Source organism: Sphaeramia orbicularis, chromosome 12, assembly GCF_902148855.1.
Source record: "Sphaeramia orbicularis chromosome 12, fSphaOr1.1, whole genome shotgun sequence".
In the NCBI taxonomy this organism is placed as follows: domain Eukaryota; kingdom Metazoa; phylum Chordata; class Actinopteri; order Kurtiformes; family Apogonidae; genus Sphaeramia; species Sphaeramia orbicularis.
In genome coordinates, this window is record NC_043968.1 from 28711470 (window position 1) to 28727324 (window position 15855).

The 15855-nt window shown below is 36.3% G+C and overlaps 1 protein-coding gene across 3 annotated transcripts in view; it reads left to right on the forward strand.

The window, feature by feature from the left end:
• LOC115430346 (chemokine-like protein TAFA-5) overlaps window positions 1–15855 on the forward strand; it is a 169722-nt gene that overhangs the window by 86986 nt on the left and 66881 nt on the right. For all 3 annotated transcript variants that reach the window (XM_030150307.1, XM_030150306.1, XM_030150308.1), the window contains exon 2: window positions 12399–12548. In XM_030150307.1, coding sequence (XP_030006167.1) covers window positions 12399–12548 — 150 coding nt within the window. The remainder of the gene's footprint in view (window positions 1–12398; window positions 12549–15855) is intronic.

Genomic DNA, 15855 nt, shown 5'->3' on the forward strand with positions numbered 1-15855 from the left:
AATTATTATACCCTCATAGTAGCCATAGCTATATTCCACATTTTCAGAGAGGAGAATGTTTAAATATGAAGAAGGGTTTGCATGGTGAGGGAGTTCAATCTTATGCACCCTTTAAAAGAAAGAAAAAAAAGATGTTTAGGTTTTACCAGTTTAAGCTCATGTTGACCGTTTGCTGCTCCTGTGGTCTCAATTTGCAGACCCTTTAGCCCCTAGCTGCTGTTCCATTTCTGAAGAAGTGCACACCGTTCTGGCACTGCCTCCAGCTCAACTGTGACACCTTGATACAGAAACATAAATCCATTAATCTTTTTATGTCGCTGCTGACCGTGTCTTGTGAGGTGTTTTTTTTTTTTTTTTTTTTTTTTTTTCCTTCTGGTCAACTTTGTAACTCCTATTTTTTCCTCACATTGCATTTAAAAATGTATCAATCCTTTTTACAGAATGTTGTTTGCAGAAAGCCACGGTAATTGAAAATATCTACCAGGCTGCTGAGTGTTTTTGTGAGGGAGAGAAATAATAGGAAATAGGGAGGAGCAGGAACAAACACGTTTGAGAGAAGAACAAAAAAAAAGGTTTCCATACCAACAATACAAGCTTTCACAGCCAAATATCAACTGCAGTGAAGGAAAGTGACAACATACGCACAATATGCATGAGTAACTTCACACAACACTTGCTTTGCTATAAATTTGACACTTTCAAGCCCAGCTGGTCTTGATCAAGAGCCTAACAGGGTCTGACATACTGTACCTTGGTGCTGTCCCCCAAGGGTGCAAACTTAGAGGAATGATCGGAGTTTCATGAATTCACCCAGGGGTCTTTAGTCTGTGAAATCATAGCAACATTTAAGGGACTCCACCTTATCATCATTACCCTGCTGTGATGTATCCTTGGGGAGGAAAATGTGCTTAATTGCAGTAGTGAAGTGGCACTGGTCTGTGTGTGCGTCTCATGTAAGCTTTCCTGTGTTACCAAAGGTTACCAAGGTCATTTGTTTTCCCTTTCTCCTTCCATTTTAATTGATGATCATTCATTGTTTCACGCCAACATCCTGTTATTAAGCAGAGTTCATTATTCTAAAACACTAACGCTGGGGAAACGAGAGAGTCTCAAGGGAAAACACCATTCTTTTTGTGCTTTACACAAGGTCACAATAGGAAAAAAGGGCTCTAGCTTCATTATGAAAGCCCTGTTAAGCTGCGCAGGAACTTGATTTCATTTTAATCACAAGTTGAATGTTATAGAAAACAAGTAGAGCATTAGGTTTGTGTATAAGGAACATAATTTGACAAAAGATGTGATCCTGGTCATGTGAAATGATTAGACCTGAGAAACGAGCACCATTTTTTGTTTTATTTTTATTTTTTTTATTTTAGTGGTTTAGTTAATTGGGACCATATTTATGAACACTGTTGTATAAAATAGACACCCATGTAAATATGGCAGAATTAGTAAAAAATAACGACTTTTCGTTTGACAGAAGAAAACATAAAACAGCCAACATTGATACATCACTCGTTCGCTATAAATTAAAAAAAAAAAAAAAACCACATAATTTATGATGACATAGGCAGCATCACATCAAACAAACAAATAAACAAATAGACATAGGATGATCACAGGGACATTAGCCTATACATTCATCTCTATACTTACATATACTTTAACAGAGAAAGTGTATGGGTGAGGAAATGTATGCCGATTAAAAGTGAGTGCATCTCTGTTTTTTTAGGAGCCACTCTTTTAAGTGAGTTTTAAAAGTGTTGTATGTTGGACACTCTTTTATAGGGAGGGACATTCCAGAGTTTACCTCCTACCAGGGTGTAAAATTAACTTTTTACCTCATCTGCCATTGGCTAGTGACCTTCAAAAATTTACCAGCCCAAATTATTTTTCACCAGCCAAATAAAAATTACATGCCTTATTTGACTTAAAATAATTACCATAGGTTTTTATTATGAGAATCCAACTTAAGCATCACTCAAAGAATATAGTTATGTACAGATAAAATCAGATTATTGCCATTTTATTAGGTTATATTTCATTTCAAGGTGACTGCTACATCATCATGTGATAAAAATATTTAAAAGTTTAGAGTCAAATGTCTGTCTGACAGGTTGAACAGGAACATTCTGTTTAACCCACAGGAAAAGAGAAAAAAAAAAAAAAAAACACATGAACTGGGATTGAGTCTGGCCACCTAGTTTGGGGAGGCTCTTCCAGACAGGTTACAGAAGCTGGTCGTTCTCACATGCAACTCAAAATTTTCCATCGGCCACTGGTGGGTGTGTTTTAGTTTTACACGCCAAACAATTTTTTTTTTTTTTTACCAGCCATTGGCGCTTGGTGGGTGTTAATTTTACACCCTGCCTCCTACTTTTTTTTTTTTTTAACTTTATTTTTAGTTGATTTCTGTACATTACAAAACAAACATAAGGGACATTTGGGATACACTGACCATAAAAAAACCTTTGTGACTAACAATTGTTTTTGGTAATGTGATGTTAAAATGAAAATTGTCCATTTCTTCCATTTATCATGGCACTGTTCTTCTTGAGTTCTCAATCAGTGGGTCAGAATCTCCATCTCAAATATTCCATTTACAATTTGCATCCAGTCGCTAGTTGTAGGTGGTTCTAATCTGCACCATTTTGTGGTAATAGTCTTTTTACAGGCTGCTAATAGTATTTTAAACAAATATCTATAATTTTTGATTACATTATTACCAGTAATACATCACCAAACATGTTTTAGGAATTGCATAACCCAAAATCTTAACAATTATCCCAAAATTATGCAAGTTTAGGACATAACCAAAAGACATGTACATGATTTACATTGACATCTCCACATTCACTCCAACAAGGTTGAACTCTGGACACATATTTAGCTGTAATTTTAGGTGTTACGAAAAATCAAATTATATTTTTCCTGCCTCCTACTATTGCAAGTACGTTTTGTCCAAAAGTGGTGCGTCTGAATTTGCTTAATATTTGAGAAATATTAATTAATCATTAATCAATCAGCAAAACTGTTATCAGCTAATCTTTTCAGCACCATCCCTTCAATAGTTTCCCCTAAAAGGATTCTGTATGAAGGGAGCTGTTACAAAGAAGCACACAGTTTCAAAGTAATATGTAAGAAGCAGAAAAGACAGCTTCAGTAAGTTATGTTGGAGCTTTGGCTGCACGACATCATACAGATAGATGAGGGAAAGGCTGATGTCTATTTTGTGGTTATATTTGCCATCTATGCTGCATTTGTTCTCATATTCTCAGAAGCGCTTATGTTTATGTTTGTGTGTGTTAGTGTTTCTGTGTGCCTGCTGCTTGCTCAAGCATTTTAGGAAAAGGGCAAAAAAAGGAAAGTCAAATCACTTTTCAGAGTGGCTCCACAAAGCAAGCAAAGCACCCAGACAAGCTTGCTTCACCCAAAATAGATCGGTCAGACCTCAGTTTTTTCTCTCTCACCCTTTCGTCATGATGAGAGAGCACTCCCAATGAGAATTGTCTCCAGAACTTTCTGTGACTCATGGCAACATAGAGAGGGTATTAATAATTTCAAGGCAAGCTTTATGATGAGTTTTTGGTCACTCGATCAGTGTTAGGGGGTGGAGGGTCTGCTCCAAGTCTAGGCACTTTGAAGACAGTTCATTTCTTTCCAACTGTAATCTTTGACAGGATTCAACACGGTGGTGAATATTTTTTGCTTTTTTCATCATTGATCATCATGTAACCTTTTATCGGGCAAGTGACTATTTTTGGTCATTTCCACATACATTACAAGACAGTGACATCAACAGTTCCAGTGAGGACAGTGAGTCACCAATCTCAGGTCCAATGTGGTCTACAGGGTCTGTAAGGTCCACCTCTGCATAATAATAATAATAATAATAATAATAATAATAATAATAATAATAATAATAATAATAACAATAAACTTTATTTGTATAGCACCTTTCATACAGAAATTGTAGCCCAAAGTGCTTCACATTGATTGAAAAAATACAATATTAAAATACATTAAGATTTGATTATACATCAAAAAAAAAAAAAGAAATTTGAGAGAAATATAATAAAATAAAAATAAATATAAAAACAGCGCACATTAAAATATTTGATTATGCATAGAATTTTTGAAGTGCAAGAAATAAGATGAAATTTGTAATACAATAAAATAAAAAATAAAAACAGAAATACAATAAAATAACATGAACAGAACAGAGCGTGAACATGAACAGAGAGTGTACCTGCTTTGTTAGGTACCATGAAGTAATGGTACTAATGCAGTGTTTTTCAACCTTGGGGTCGGGACCCCACGTGGGATCACTTGGAATTCAAATGGGGTTGCCTGAAATTTCTAGTAATTAAAAATAAATAAATAAATAAATAAAATAAAAAAAATTTACTAATAAAAAATATATGTTGAGTTGACAGTGACAATCCCAATCAATAAAAGACATGTCAAACTGAAGCTGAAACTGAAGCACTGCGGTACTGTTTATCTTTCAAATGTTCATTGTGGTCGGTTTCAGATGCTGCAGCTCTTTCATAATTCATAGTTTAAGTTCTTGTTTGTTCAGTATTAATTGTCAGCCTTGTAAATCCAAGCTGGACTGACTGTACATATACTGACCAAGGAAAATAAAATTCTACCATTGTGCAGTAATCTACACCTGGCTTTACTGCCTCCGTCGATAATAATATACATTATATGGACTAAATGTATCTAAAATTAATGTTTATTTGCAACATAGTATAGCAAACTATTACATGATCAAAATCAAATATATTATAGCAAAAAAAAAAAAAGTCTCTGTTTTGAATGCCTGGAGTCGCCAGAAATTTGTGATGTTAAAATGGGGTCATGAGCCAAAAAACAGTTGGGAACCACAGAACTAATGTAAGTAATGATGTTCAAAGGGATAATGTGGATGTTGACAGGTGTCTGGATCAGCACTTATGTAGGTCTAATGTAAAATAATAATAAGTCACATTCTATTGTTCTAAAATACATGTTCTTTTCACCTTACATGTGTTTTCCTTGTATTTTAAATGTGTTTCTTGTATTTTTTTATAAATTTTTTTGCCACTTATGGGCAAGGAACCAAATATGGTAACTTCAATGACCGTGATTTTCTATATGACAATATACATATATATTTTTAATTTCACATAAGTAATAAAGTCTTGTTAGGTCCTCCAATAACACACTAAGGGTGACATTTTGAATTTCAGAGTATGTCTATGAATGACCTATAAAGGGTTAATCCTAACTTTTCTATATGTTTTAGAGATAATTATGTTGAAATGTGATCATCTCAGCTGGCAGAGGAAGATGATTAGCTGCTTTATTTGTTTTAGCAAAAGACTTCTAAATTACTTTTAAGATGCCTATATTTGTTGGGCTCCCTAATATTCATGGCAGCTCCGCATGAGTCATCACATCATTTAACTCTCCTTCAGACTGTCCCCTCCTCAAAATGCTCGTCCAGTGTAAGGTCCAAGGTGAGCGCTAGGCTTCATTGTTTCTGCATCATGCCCATCTCCTGTTCATCTCCTCAGTCATTTCCTTTAGGTCCCACATCATCACACCACTCTTTCAGCTGAGGCTATAATTTCATCTGCTCCGCTGTCCTTCCCGTTCCACCGCATGCTGTCCAGCTGGCTCTTCCAGCCTCTGATTAGGCTTGTTAAAAGGATTCATTTAAAAACTAGACCGCAAGGCCTCAGGGTGGATGGATGACATCAAGGTTCTACTAATGCAGCGTTTGGACCAAAAATGGTATCTCAGACTGGCTGCTTTGGCGCAGGACTATCCTCTCTCATTCTGAACAGCTGTAGCACGCTGGAGTGATATAGCATTTTAGTCTGGCAACGTCTGACATGTACACACACTTACTCACATGTACGTCGTGTCCTCTCTAGCAGAGCAGATGTGATGCTAGTTCTCCAGCTACATCAAGCTGTCATGTAGTATTTCTGGGTTAAGTGGAGAGTATGTGGCAAATACCCTTTTTTCTGTTAGCAAGGCTTTGCCATTACATGTCTGCTTGTGAGGCAAAGAAAAGAGCATGTCCGTGTGTTTGACTTATGAATTACATTTCCTCTAAGCCTCGCACACTGGAAAAAAGGAGTGTCTAAAAACAAGATAAAAACACTAAATCTGAGGAAAAAGGTACTCAAAGTAAGTGAAATATCTGTCCATGCAGCAAGATAATTTCACTTGACAAGATTTCTTGAATTAAGATTATAAATCTAAAAATAAGCATGTCTACAGATGAATGAACACTTAAAATAAGAAATTAACTCTTTTTTTAATTTACAGTTACATAAACATGTACTTAGACATAAAACCACCACACAAACACAATACAAAAAAAATTACATAACAAAACCAACAAACCTGTTAAACAAAAGAAAACAAGACAAAATCATACAAAAAACAGCAACAAAATAAATAAATAATATTATTAACTTCTCTTTATGATGCTCAGGGCTGATTGAGAATTATTATAATGTATACTAACAACAAGAAAATTGTTAGAAATGAACTGTTAAAACAAGATAAATTATCTAACACTTATAAATCTACACTTTCTCATTTTTTGTCTTGGTAAGAACCAACTAATTTGCAGTGCACACACACATACACACACACACACACACACACACACACACGTACACAGGAAACATGACAATTAATGCACAAATCAATATTTTATATTTCAGCATTTAACTTTCCTCACCTTACACTGCATATTTTTAGCCCCGCTAGCGAGACTGTGCCCTCAGGATGCCGATGTCAGTCCCTTTATTGGCTCAAACCACAATGGTCTGGCTGAGTGTAAAGAGCAGCATCGCCCGCAAGCGCTGCTAGCACCATGTTCACACGCTTCTTTGTCTAAGAAAAGCTCGCCTTAGCTTTTATCAGAGCTCTAATGTCTCGACCAGTGCTGGGGGTGTTACTTGTAAAATAATTGCAAATTACTCATTGAAAAAGTAATTATTTTACTCATTACACATGAACAAACATAATCAATCACATTATTCATAACCATACTAACATGTACCACAAGTATGAATGTAAAATACAGGCTCAAAAATGCCTTTCCGTTCAGCTTCACTTTTGGATCTCCACTAAATTTCATGACAGAATGGATTTTTGTGTCAAATGCACAAGGACACTTAGAAAGACTTTGAACATTTCTTGTGCAGCACAGTATGCAGTCCCAGCATGACTTCAACTCACTGCAGATTTTCAAAAGACAAAAAAAGAGAAGAACTGAAGAACTATACCTACCCCTCCTACCAAGCCTAAACCACATTTTATAAATATCTAAGTATTTGATTCAGCAGACTGAGGAAGAAAGAAGCAACGTTCACATGAGCAGCAGCAGTAAGAATAATGTAAAAAAAAAAAAAAAAGAATGACAGGGGAAATAAAACAAAAACAGGCAGGTATCGAAAAGATGAATCATAGGAATACACTTGTTTTTGTCTGGGGAGAGTTATTTAATAAGACAGGAGGCTATGAATTAGTTAATGTACAAACAATATTTATAAGATGAAATGAATAAAAGGATCAATAACTAATCCTTCTCTGAAATGATTAATGTGTTAAGTAAACTTTGCCAACAGGCCATGGGTTGAGTGTTCTTTTTTTTTATTTTCTTTTTTTTTTATTTTTTTTAGTGATAATTAACAAGACATTGTGGACAGAAAAACAACAACACATAAAGGGAAAAATCAAACAAATAAACAAAAAACAACGACAGAGTAATGACAAACAACAACATTGACATAATATTACAATGAAAAAGATCATAAATGTAAAGAGTAACTAAACAATATAGCTGGGTTAGGGGCGATAGGGAAAAGGGGAAGAGGGGAGTGTGAATGAAGGTGAGAAAGAGAGGAGGGAGTGAGGGGGAAAATAATAATTGTTGTAATAATACAAAAATATAATAATAATAATAATAATAATAATAATAATAATAATAATAATAATAATAGCCTAATTTGCTAGTATTATTATGGTGGCAGTAGCGGTGAAGGCAGCCACAATGCAATAATGACTTAAATAATTTAATATTTGTAATGTATTTATATCAGTTACTATCCGTTTTAGTTTACATGAATTAATTTAAATTAATAAGGCTATGGGTTGAGTATTCCTGATGACGAGGAAAATGTCATGTGTTCCTGTGTCTTCACTGGACATTTGTCAGGTGATGGTGTATACCTCAGCACTTATGAGGAGCGAGAGGAGAAATAATAAAGCATAGGAGCATGTCAATAACATTACGTTGTATTAGGCCGTATGTTCTGCCACATGAATCCATCTTCTGCCACAGTTGGAGCTTTCATTTCACTCTAGGGTGGCCACACATACATTTTAATCAGCCATTTGGCCGGCCAAGCTGACAACTGGTCGACAACAGAAAATGATAAGGGTGATGATAAATCATAGTGCTACTATGTTGGGTTGGTTTCTGAGAACACCTGCCAGTTTTAGATTTTTCCCACAATTCATGAGGCTCTTCCAGGAAATAGGATTATTGTTTTCTCTCTTCGTAGTCCAATATCATCACGGCATGGCTGTGAAGAGCTTGGACTACATCTTGTTTCTTTACATGTGTAACATTTTTAATCAAACGTAGTATTTAATTTTAATTTTAAAGGTTATTTTGTGGATCAAATATGTAGGTGTACTTTCTTGAAACTGCCTTCCTAGAGTTGTGGTTTCTGTAATATTTTTCCAAACTTCTCTGCAGATCCCTCCAGGCCAATAGAAAGCTGAATCTTTCTTCGTGGTTCAGTTCTTTTTTTTTCTTTGTTTGTTTAGTTTTACTATGGTTAAAAGTGGCAAAGTATGTGAGAAACATGGCGGTTCTCTGGGGGCTGAGCCACAGGGACGCTCCGAGCAATTTGTATTAGAAAAGAAAGAAAGAAGTCAACTCCTTATTGGGGGACCGAGCCCAACTTGTCCTCAGGTTCTCTCACACTGACTGCTTGCAGCTAAAACAAACTTATTTAATTTAATTTTTTTTTTTTTTTTTTGCTTCAGCAAGGACTCATGTCTACTGTATCTTCTACATTACTTTTGAGTCATACCCCAAATATTAAATGACAAAGTTTAAGTCACAAATTGTATTTATCTCTATTTTTTTAAAATGTAAAACAGACCAAATTTCATGGTATGGTAAAAATAAATTTTAGCCATTTAAGGTTTTATATGAATTTCATCTCCATATTTACTAATTTAACCATTTTGAATATAAATAATTGATTCCAGTTATTTTTATAATATAGAATCAATGTTTTCATTTGTAACATCTGAAAAAATAGCTCTAAATTCTTCATATTTATTTATTTATTTTTATTTTTTTTTCCAACCTTAGGTGATGTTTTTAAATTATTCAAAAATAATCTGAAAGATTTTAGGCTTAAAGGCAGAAGAAGACTATTTTTAGATAAAAGTTAGAAGTGCCTCATTTTAATCCTATACTTGAGATGGCTTTATATACATAGTAACTGTGCTTATTTCGCATTTGACATACTGTGTTTAAAATTAGAATATTTTTATCATTTCCATAAAGAAACCAAGGAGGTCTATAGAAGGGTATGCAACGGAAGACAACAACATGAACAATAAATTAATTCAGTTTTCCTGCAGCTACAGCTATGACAGTTAAAGCACAGAGCACGTTTGATGAACTGTATGCAATTAATGAGCTCCATCGACTCAAGAAAGAACAACAACAGAGAATCGAGACGTCAAATCAGCTTCAGCCTTTGAGCTTGTTAACTTCACACATGGTACCTCGGTGCCATAGTGATCCAGGCGATTACATAAGACATCCAAACATTCTTTCAGCTTCTTGCAATAGACGAGTTCCAAAGGAGAAGAAACTGACAAAGAGAGGAAGAGGATGGAAAGCAGCGAGTAGATAATCTGCAGAGATAGTGGGTGGGGAAGAATACAGGAAGTAATGCACATACACACACATGTGGACGCACACACACACACACAAGAGAACCTACATGACAAGTCATTATCCGACATCACCCAGAGAAGACAGAAAAGTTGCAAAAAGGGCGGAGGGAGTTAAGTGAGATGGCATGAAGGAGAAAATAGGATGCAATGTACAGGAATAAAGAAGGACAGAGGAAGAGGAGGGGAGCAGAGGAAGTGGGCGGTGAAGGTTCTTGATCTTTCAAGTGCAAAAAACATGACAGATTGGATTTTGTTGGCATGCACTTGGCAAAAAAGGCACTCAGTGGTAAGACATCTTTTCTGCTGTCTGTAATTGTTTCAGTGTTGAGCTGTATTTATAGATACACACATTCAGTACATGCAAATGCACTGGTCCACATTACAGAGAAGTATATGACGTCTGTGGTTATTTACTCCTACAACAACCATTTTACTTTCACACAGGCCAAATACTATATATTAGGGGTGTCAAACTCATTTTCTTCCGGGGGCCACATTTAGCCCAATTTAATCAGAAGTGGGCCGGACCGGAAAATAATAGCCTGACAGCCAAGAAATAATGACAACACTAAATTGTTTTAGTGCAAAAAATAACATTCATTGATGCCAATATTTACATTTACAAACTATCCAAACAAAAAGGATGTGAATAACCTGAAAAAAAAAGAAATTTGTTAAGAAATATAAGTACAGTTTTATCAGTATTATGCCTTGACTTATCATTTATATTTATATACATATGCATTACAGATCAAATATACATATGCACTAAACACTTAGTAACAGGCAGAAAATAGTTAAAATTGCACTTAATTTTCTTTAGCCATTTCAAGTTGTTCATATTTGTTCAGGTTATTCACATTTTATTGTTAAAGGATAGTTTTTAAATGTAAATATTTTCATATTTTAATGTTTTTCGTTGTAAATCAAGGAGAAAAAAATGGTGTTGTCATTATTCATAGGTTATTATGATATTATTTTTGAGTTTGATGCCCTAACTTGCACTTTGTAAATTCATCCCGCGGGCCGGATTGGAACCTTTGGTGGGCCGGTTTTGGCCCCCGGGCCGCATGTTTGACACCTGTGTTGTATTTAAAAAAAGAAACCATGCAGTTACTTTAATACTAAACAGTTGATGTCTTAATTATATATAGAATAACTGCAGCAACATATTTAATTAGTTCACTGAAGCTTTCATCAGTTTTAAGGCAGTTTAATTTATTGTGTTCTGCAGCGACGTTAAAGATATTAGTGTTTTAAATCAAACATCATCAAACATTTTTCAGATTTAGCACTTTAATTCTAATGTGGCAAAAACACACACTATTTGTTTATTAAAGACTTGTTAAAACTCGTATAATTCTACTATCAGAGTCCGAGCCAATATAAAGTGCGTCTACATTATGTTGTCGCTTTGCATTTATACACTTGCAAATACATCTTTAAAATTGCATATTAAAAACGGTATAATGAAGTAAGTACACTTTGCATGCGGATGTTGTCTCTGTCGGTGGCCACCGCAGGTACCAGTGTGTGGATGAATCCTGATAGATCCCCATTACCCTGGGTGTGACCCCTCGTAGCTCAGTTCATTAAGCCAGTCACCCAAGTGTCCGGGACTCAAGTCCAGATTTAATCACAACTTCCATCCTCTTGCCAATCACAATCAGATCTTGATAAGCCTCTCCAGGATGGCACCCGAGGGCCTCCACACACAGACAAAGGTTAATTTGTGAGCATCAGGGGCCTAGCTACGAGGCCAAAGGTCAGCTGATTGAATACATTGAGGAAGTGTGTGTAAAATTGGGTGCTGGTGGGTGTTGATGGCAGGGGGGCATGGCAGCAATTACAAAGTTCATCAGTATTCATGCGTTTCATTCATGGCTAATGGGTACATTACCTTCAAATAGGTGTGCTGATAGGATGAGGCTCTTAATGGGAAATAGCTTGACAGTAGTCTTTAGGTAGTCAAAGTCTAAAGGTAATTTCTTCACTGTTGTCTTTTAAAACCCTTTCACACATGCGGTTCCACCTGTGAGCAACTCAGTACCCCCGCAGTTCCTCGGAGCATTTCTACCACAGCTCTTCAGCCTGGCATAATTAGGTTGTGTCTGAAATGTCACGGTATATCTTAAGAATTCGGTCTAACACCCATGTTTTAAATACAAATGCTTTAGATAAGTGTGTACACTTGTTTCAGTTGTGACACTTCGAACTCTAGACTGTTAGTGCCATGTCCTGCCAATTAACTTTGAAAGGCTTATAAAAAATAACACGAGTTACACAACTGAACATGTGACAAAACACTAATTTAACAGAAGAGACAGTGTGGTTTATTTTGCCCTGTTTATAATTTCATCTATCTGACCTCGCGTCCTGTGGTGCAATGTCATTTTCAGGCCAGCTGGCAGCGGGGACATGTGAGATTGTGACGCTGGACAGGGACAGCAGCCAACCACGGCGGACCATCGCCAGGCAGACGGCCCGCTGTGCCTGTAAGAAGGGCCAGATCGCTGGGACTACAAGAGCCAGACCCGCCTGTGTGGACGGTAAGAGAAGGAGTGGGGTGAGAGGAATAACAGCTTAGCTTGATATCTTTATCTTTAAAGGACGACTTGAGGAAAAACTATTGTAACATGGTGATGATTGACTGTTTTGGATCACAAAAGGCAGAAATTAAGCTTTCAGGAAGGAAGCCACATCCAAGCTTTGGATGATATTGTCAGTCTCAGGGCGGTTAGGGTTTGGCTGTTTTAAGCAGGGGCTTAAGGTGGATAAACCTACAGTGTGGAGCAAAGTGGATCACAGAGCTGCCTTTGTGATGTCAGTAAAACCTGCACTGAACCAATTTACAGTCAAGTCATTAAAAAAAAAAAAAAAAAAAAATTGACTACGGGGGGTTTCTAAATCCCACCACCAGATGGGCTTACTGTACATTTCCTGGAATAAGTTACACTATTTATGACATACTGCCCATTTTAGTGAAGTTAAAATGTGTAAATATATTATTATGAATAGCACTGTAAAAAGACCGTTAATCAAAATGGAAAAATACATCTAGACCAGTCCCCAAATACAGGCTGGTGGAAAACAAACCTCTATACATGTACTTTTAATAAACTGAACCTTATTAATTACTCATCTGCAGTGTTGTTTCCTGTTTGAGCCCAAACTGCATTTTGTGTTGAGTGTGTATTAATAGAGTAACTCAATAACTTTAACAGAGCAAAGTGGTGCATATAAAAAAATAAGGTCTTGCACTAAAATATGGTCTATGTTAAATATAAATTAAAATATCTGTATGAGTACATCTTAAGACATGACCGACTTATAAACTGAAATCTGAATCTGAAATAAAAGCCTAGCTCTAATACAAACCTGTTTCATGTAATGTGTTACCATTCAGCTGCTTTTTAAAGTCATTTCTATGGTCACTTTTCTGCTTTCATGACAGTTGAAACAATACATCTGGGCTGTAGCAGTCTTCAGATGGTGTGACTTTTCTCACATATGTCTTCATGACAACTTCATTGAGAGCATGTTACTTTGTGGGGTGCCTGTCAGTGTCTCCTTCTCATGATGTGGCCTGTTGCCTGGGCAGCTGATGTGAACAGGTGAAGGAAGATTGCTCTGTTATAGACACAGAGCTGCAGTGAAGCGTTCCTATGCATGTCTTTTTTTTGTGTGAAAATGTGGCTTGGGGAGTCTTCACAGTTGTGTCTGTGATTGGAGGAGATTGGAATCACCTCAATGCACTGTTGGACTGGTTTTAGCTGCTAGTAACAGTGAACACATGAGAAGCCTTTGCTTGATGGAAATAAACAGCTACAGGCAGGCAGATTTGAGTGGTCTATGCATGGTAGAAGGGTCCTCACCCAGGTCATATCGCAGCTCTATGAAGACAAATCGGATCTCATATACAAGACAACACGCGTGGCTGCACTGTTAAGTCACTTGGCTGTCCCTAGCTATGCCTTTGTGCCAGTGAATAAGTTGCATTGATGTTGCATAAATCCACAGTATCCAGATTATATCTGGTGGCATTCATCACGACGTGGGCTCCATGGAGCACTGTGGCATTTTGTGTAGGCCAGATGCTCTTCTTTTCCTGAAGAGAGCTTAAGCTTATCAGCTGGCTTTTTAGACACCAGAGTGGGTGGATGGCAGAGGCTCAGAGTGCAACTAGCTTTCTGCCTTAACAAAAATTGAATTTATTTTACACTTGGAACTAGAAAATGTATGACTTTGACTACATAAGATTCTTACTCATTTAAAACAGACACAGTAGATTGTGTGTGTTATCTTTTACATTGCAGGATGAGTGTAACATATTGCTACCCTCGCTTTGATGGTAATACCGTGCACAATACTATTGATATCTTTGCTGGTGTTGCTTTGTTGACAGACCTACCCTGGATTCATTCTATCAGTGTAGTTAAATGACCATGGCTTGACTCTGTCTCAGTGTTAGCGCCTAACAGCTGCACCTATCTGAAGGCTTTTAATATGGAATATGAATATGCAGATGTCTCCTCAGTCATTACTTTTGTTGCTTTTGTCATGCCATGAATTGTGGGAAGACATTGGGGTCAAAGCTGATAATATGATTAATATGCACTGAAAAATAGGAAAATAACACACACATATATATAGTTTGAGCATCATCATCGCGATGTACATGTGCACAATAGTCACATCGCAGGTCCTGCGATGTAGGAGGCAAATGAACTCAACATGTTCTCAACTAATTTCAACCTGGGTACCCGACACACACTGCACACAGTGATCCACCAATCACAGTCGTTCTTAATCAGTTTGCTGAAGCAGACCACGCCCCTGCACATGGAGTGAGTCACTGGTAACAACATTGAAAAATGAGCAACAAATGGGAAAATCACCAAAAACAAAGACTTGGTGCCAAAAAGAAAAGCAATGTCAGTTATTTGGAATTATTTTGGCTACAAGAAGGATGATACTGAAACACATGTTCTGTGTCGATAGTACCTTGCCACAACGAGAGGAACCACTGCTAACACTGGGTTACAAAAAAATGTTTTTTGCAAGTTGTCTAGGTTTTTTCAACTGAATTAGGACCATTTTGCACCGCGAAATCCAAAAATGACATCTGTTTTTCTCAGTCAGGTCAGGTTTTTTTGCTAATTTGATTTTGAAAAATTTGATCTTTTCACAAAATTGATTACATTTTTGTGACTTTATCAGTTGAATTTTTATATAGTTCTCACCCAAAATAGGTTTTAAGAGGAAAAAAATCATTTTCTAACAGGATTCCTGTTAGGTACAATGGTGTATTCACCGCAGATGTAGCAGAATATGTCAGGCTTATTTTTGCAAGATCTTCTAGTCGAAGCCATTTCGTTCACCTGTAATATTAAAAAAACCATTAATCATAATTTGGCAAAAGTAAAATCTTCAGAACTCGTTTATTGCAAGAAATGTGAAAGAATTTTGAACTCGTTTATTGCAAGAAATGTGAAAGAATTTTGTATCATATGATGCGAAAATGCCCATAAATGTAAGCAAAAATGTTAAAAAGCCAATATGTAGCATAGTTCAGAAAGTTGACCTGATTGAGCAAAATTAATGTGATTTTTGGATTCAACACACCAAAATTATCCTAAATCAGCTCAAAAAACTTAAACAATAAATTTGTTGTTGACCAGTGTAATTTGTTTGACCATTTATGTTGGCACCACACAGCTATTTCATATCACAATATACAGGGTGTATAAAAAAAAAAAACTATACACGAATCCCACCACAAAGTGGCGGTGGGATTTAAATCTAATCAAAGGTCATGGGAGGGGACAATGGGCATCCATCTTGTTTTCCACAAAA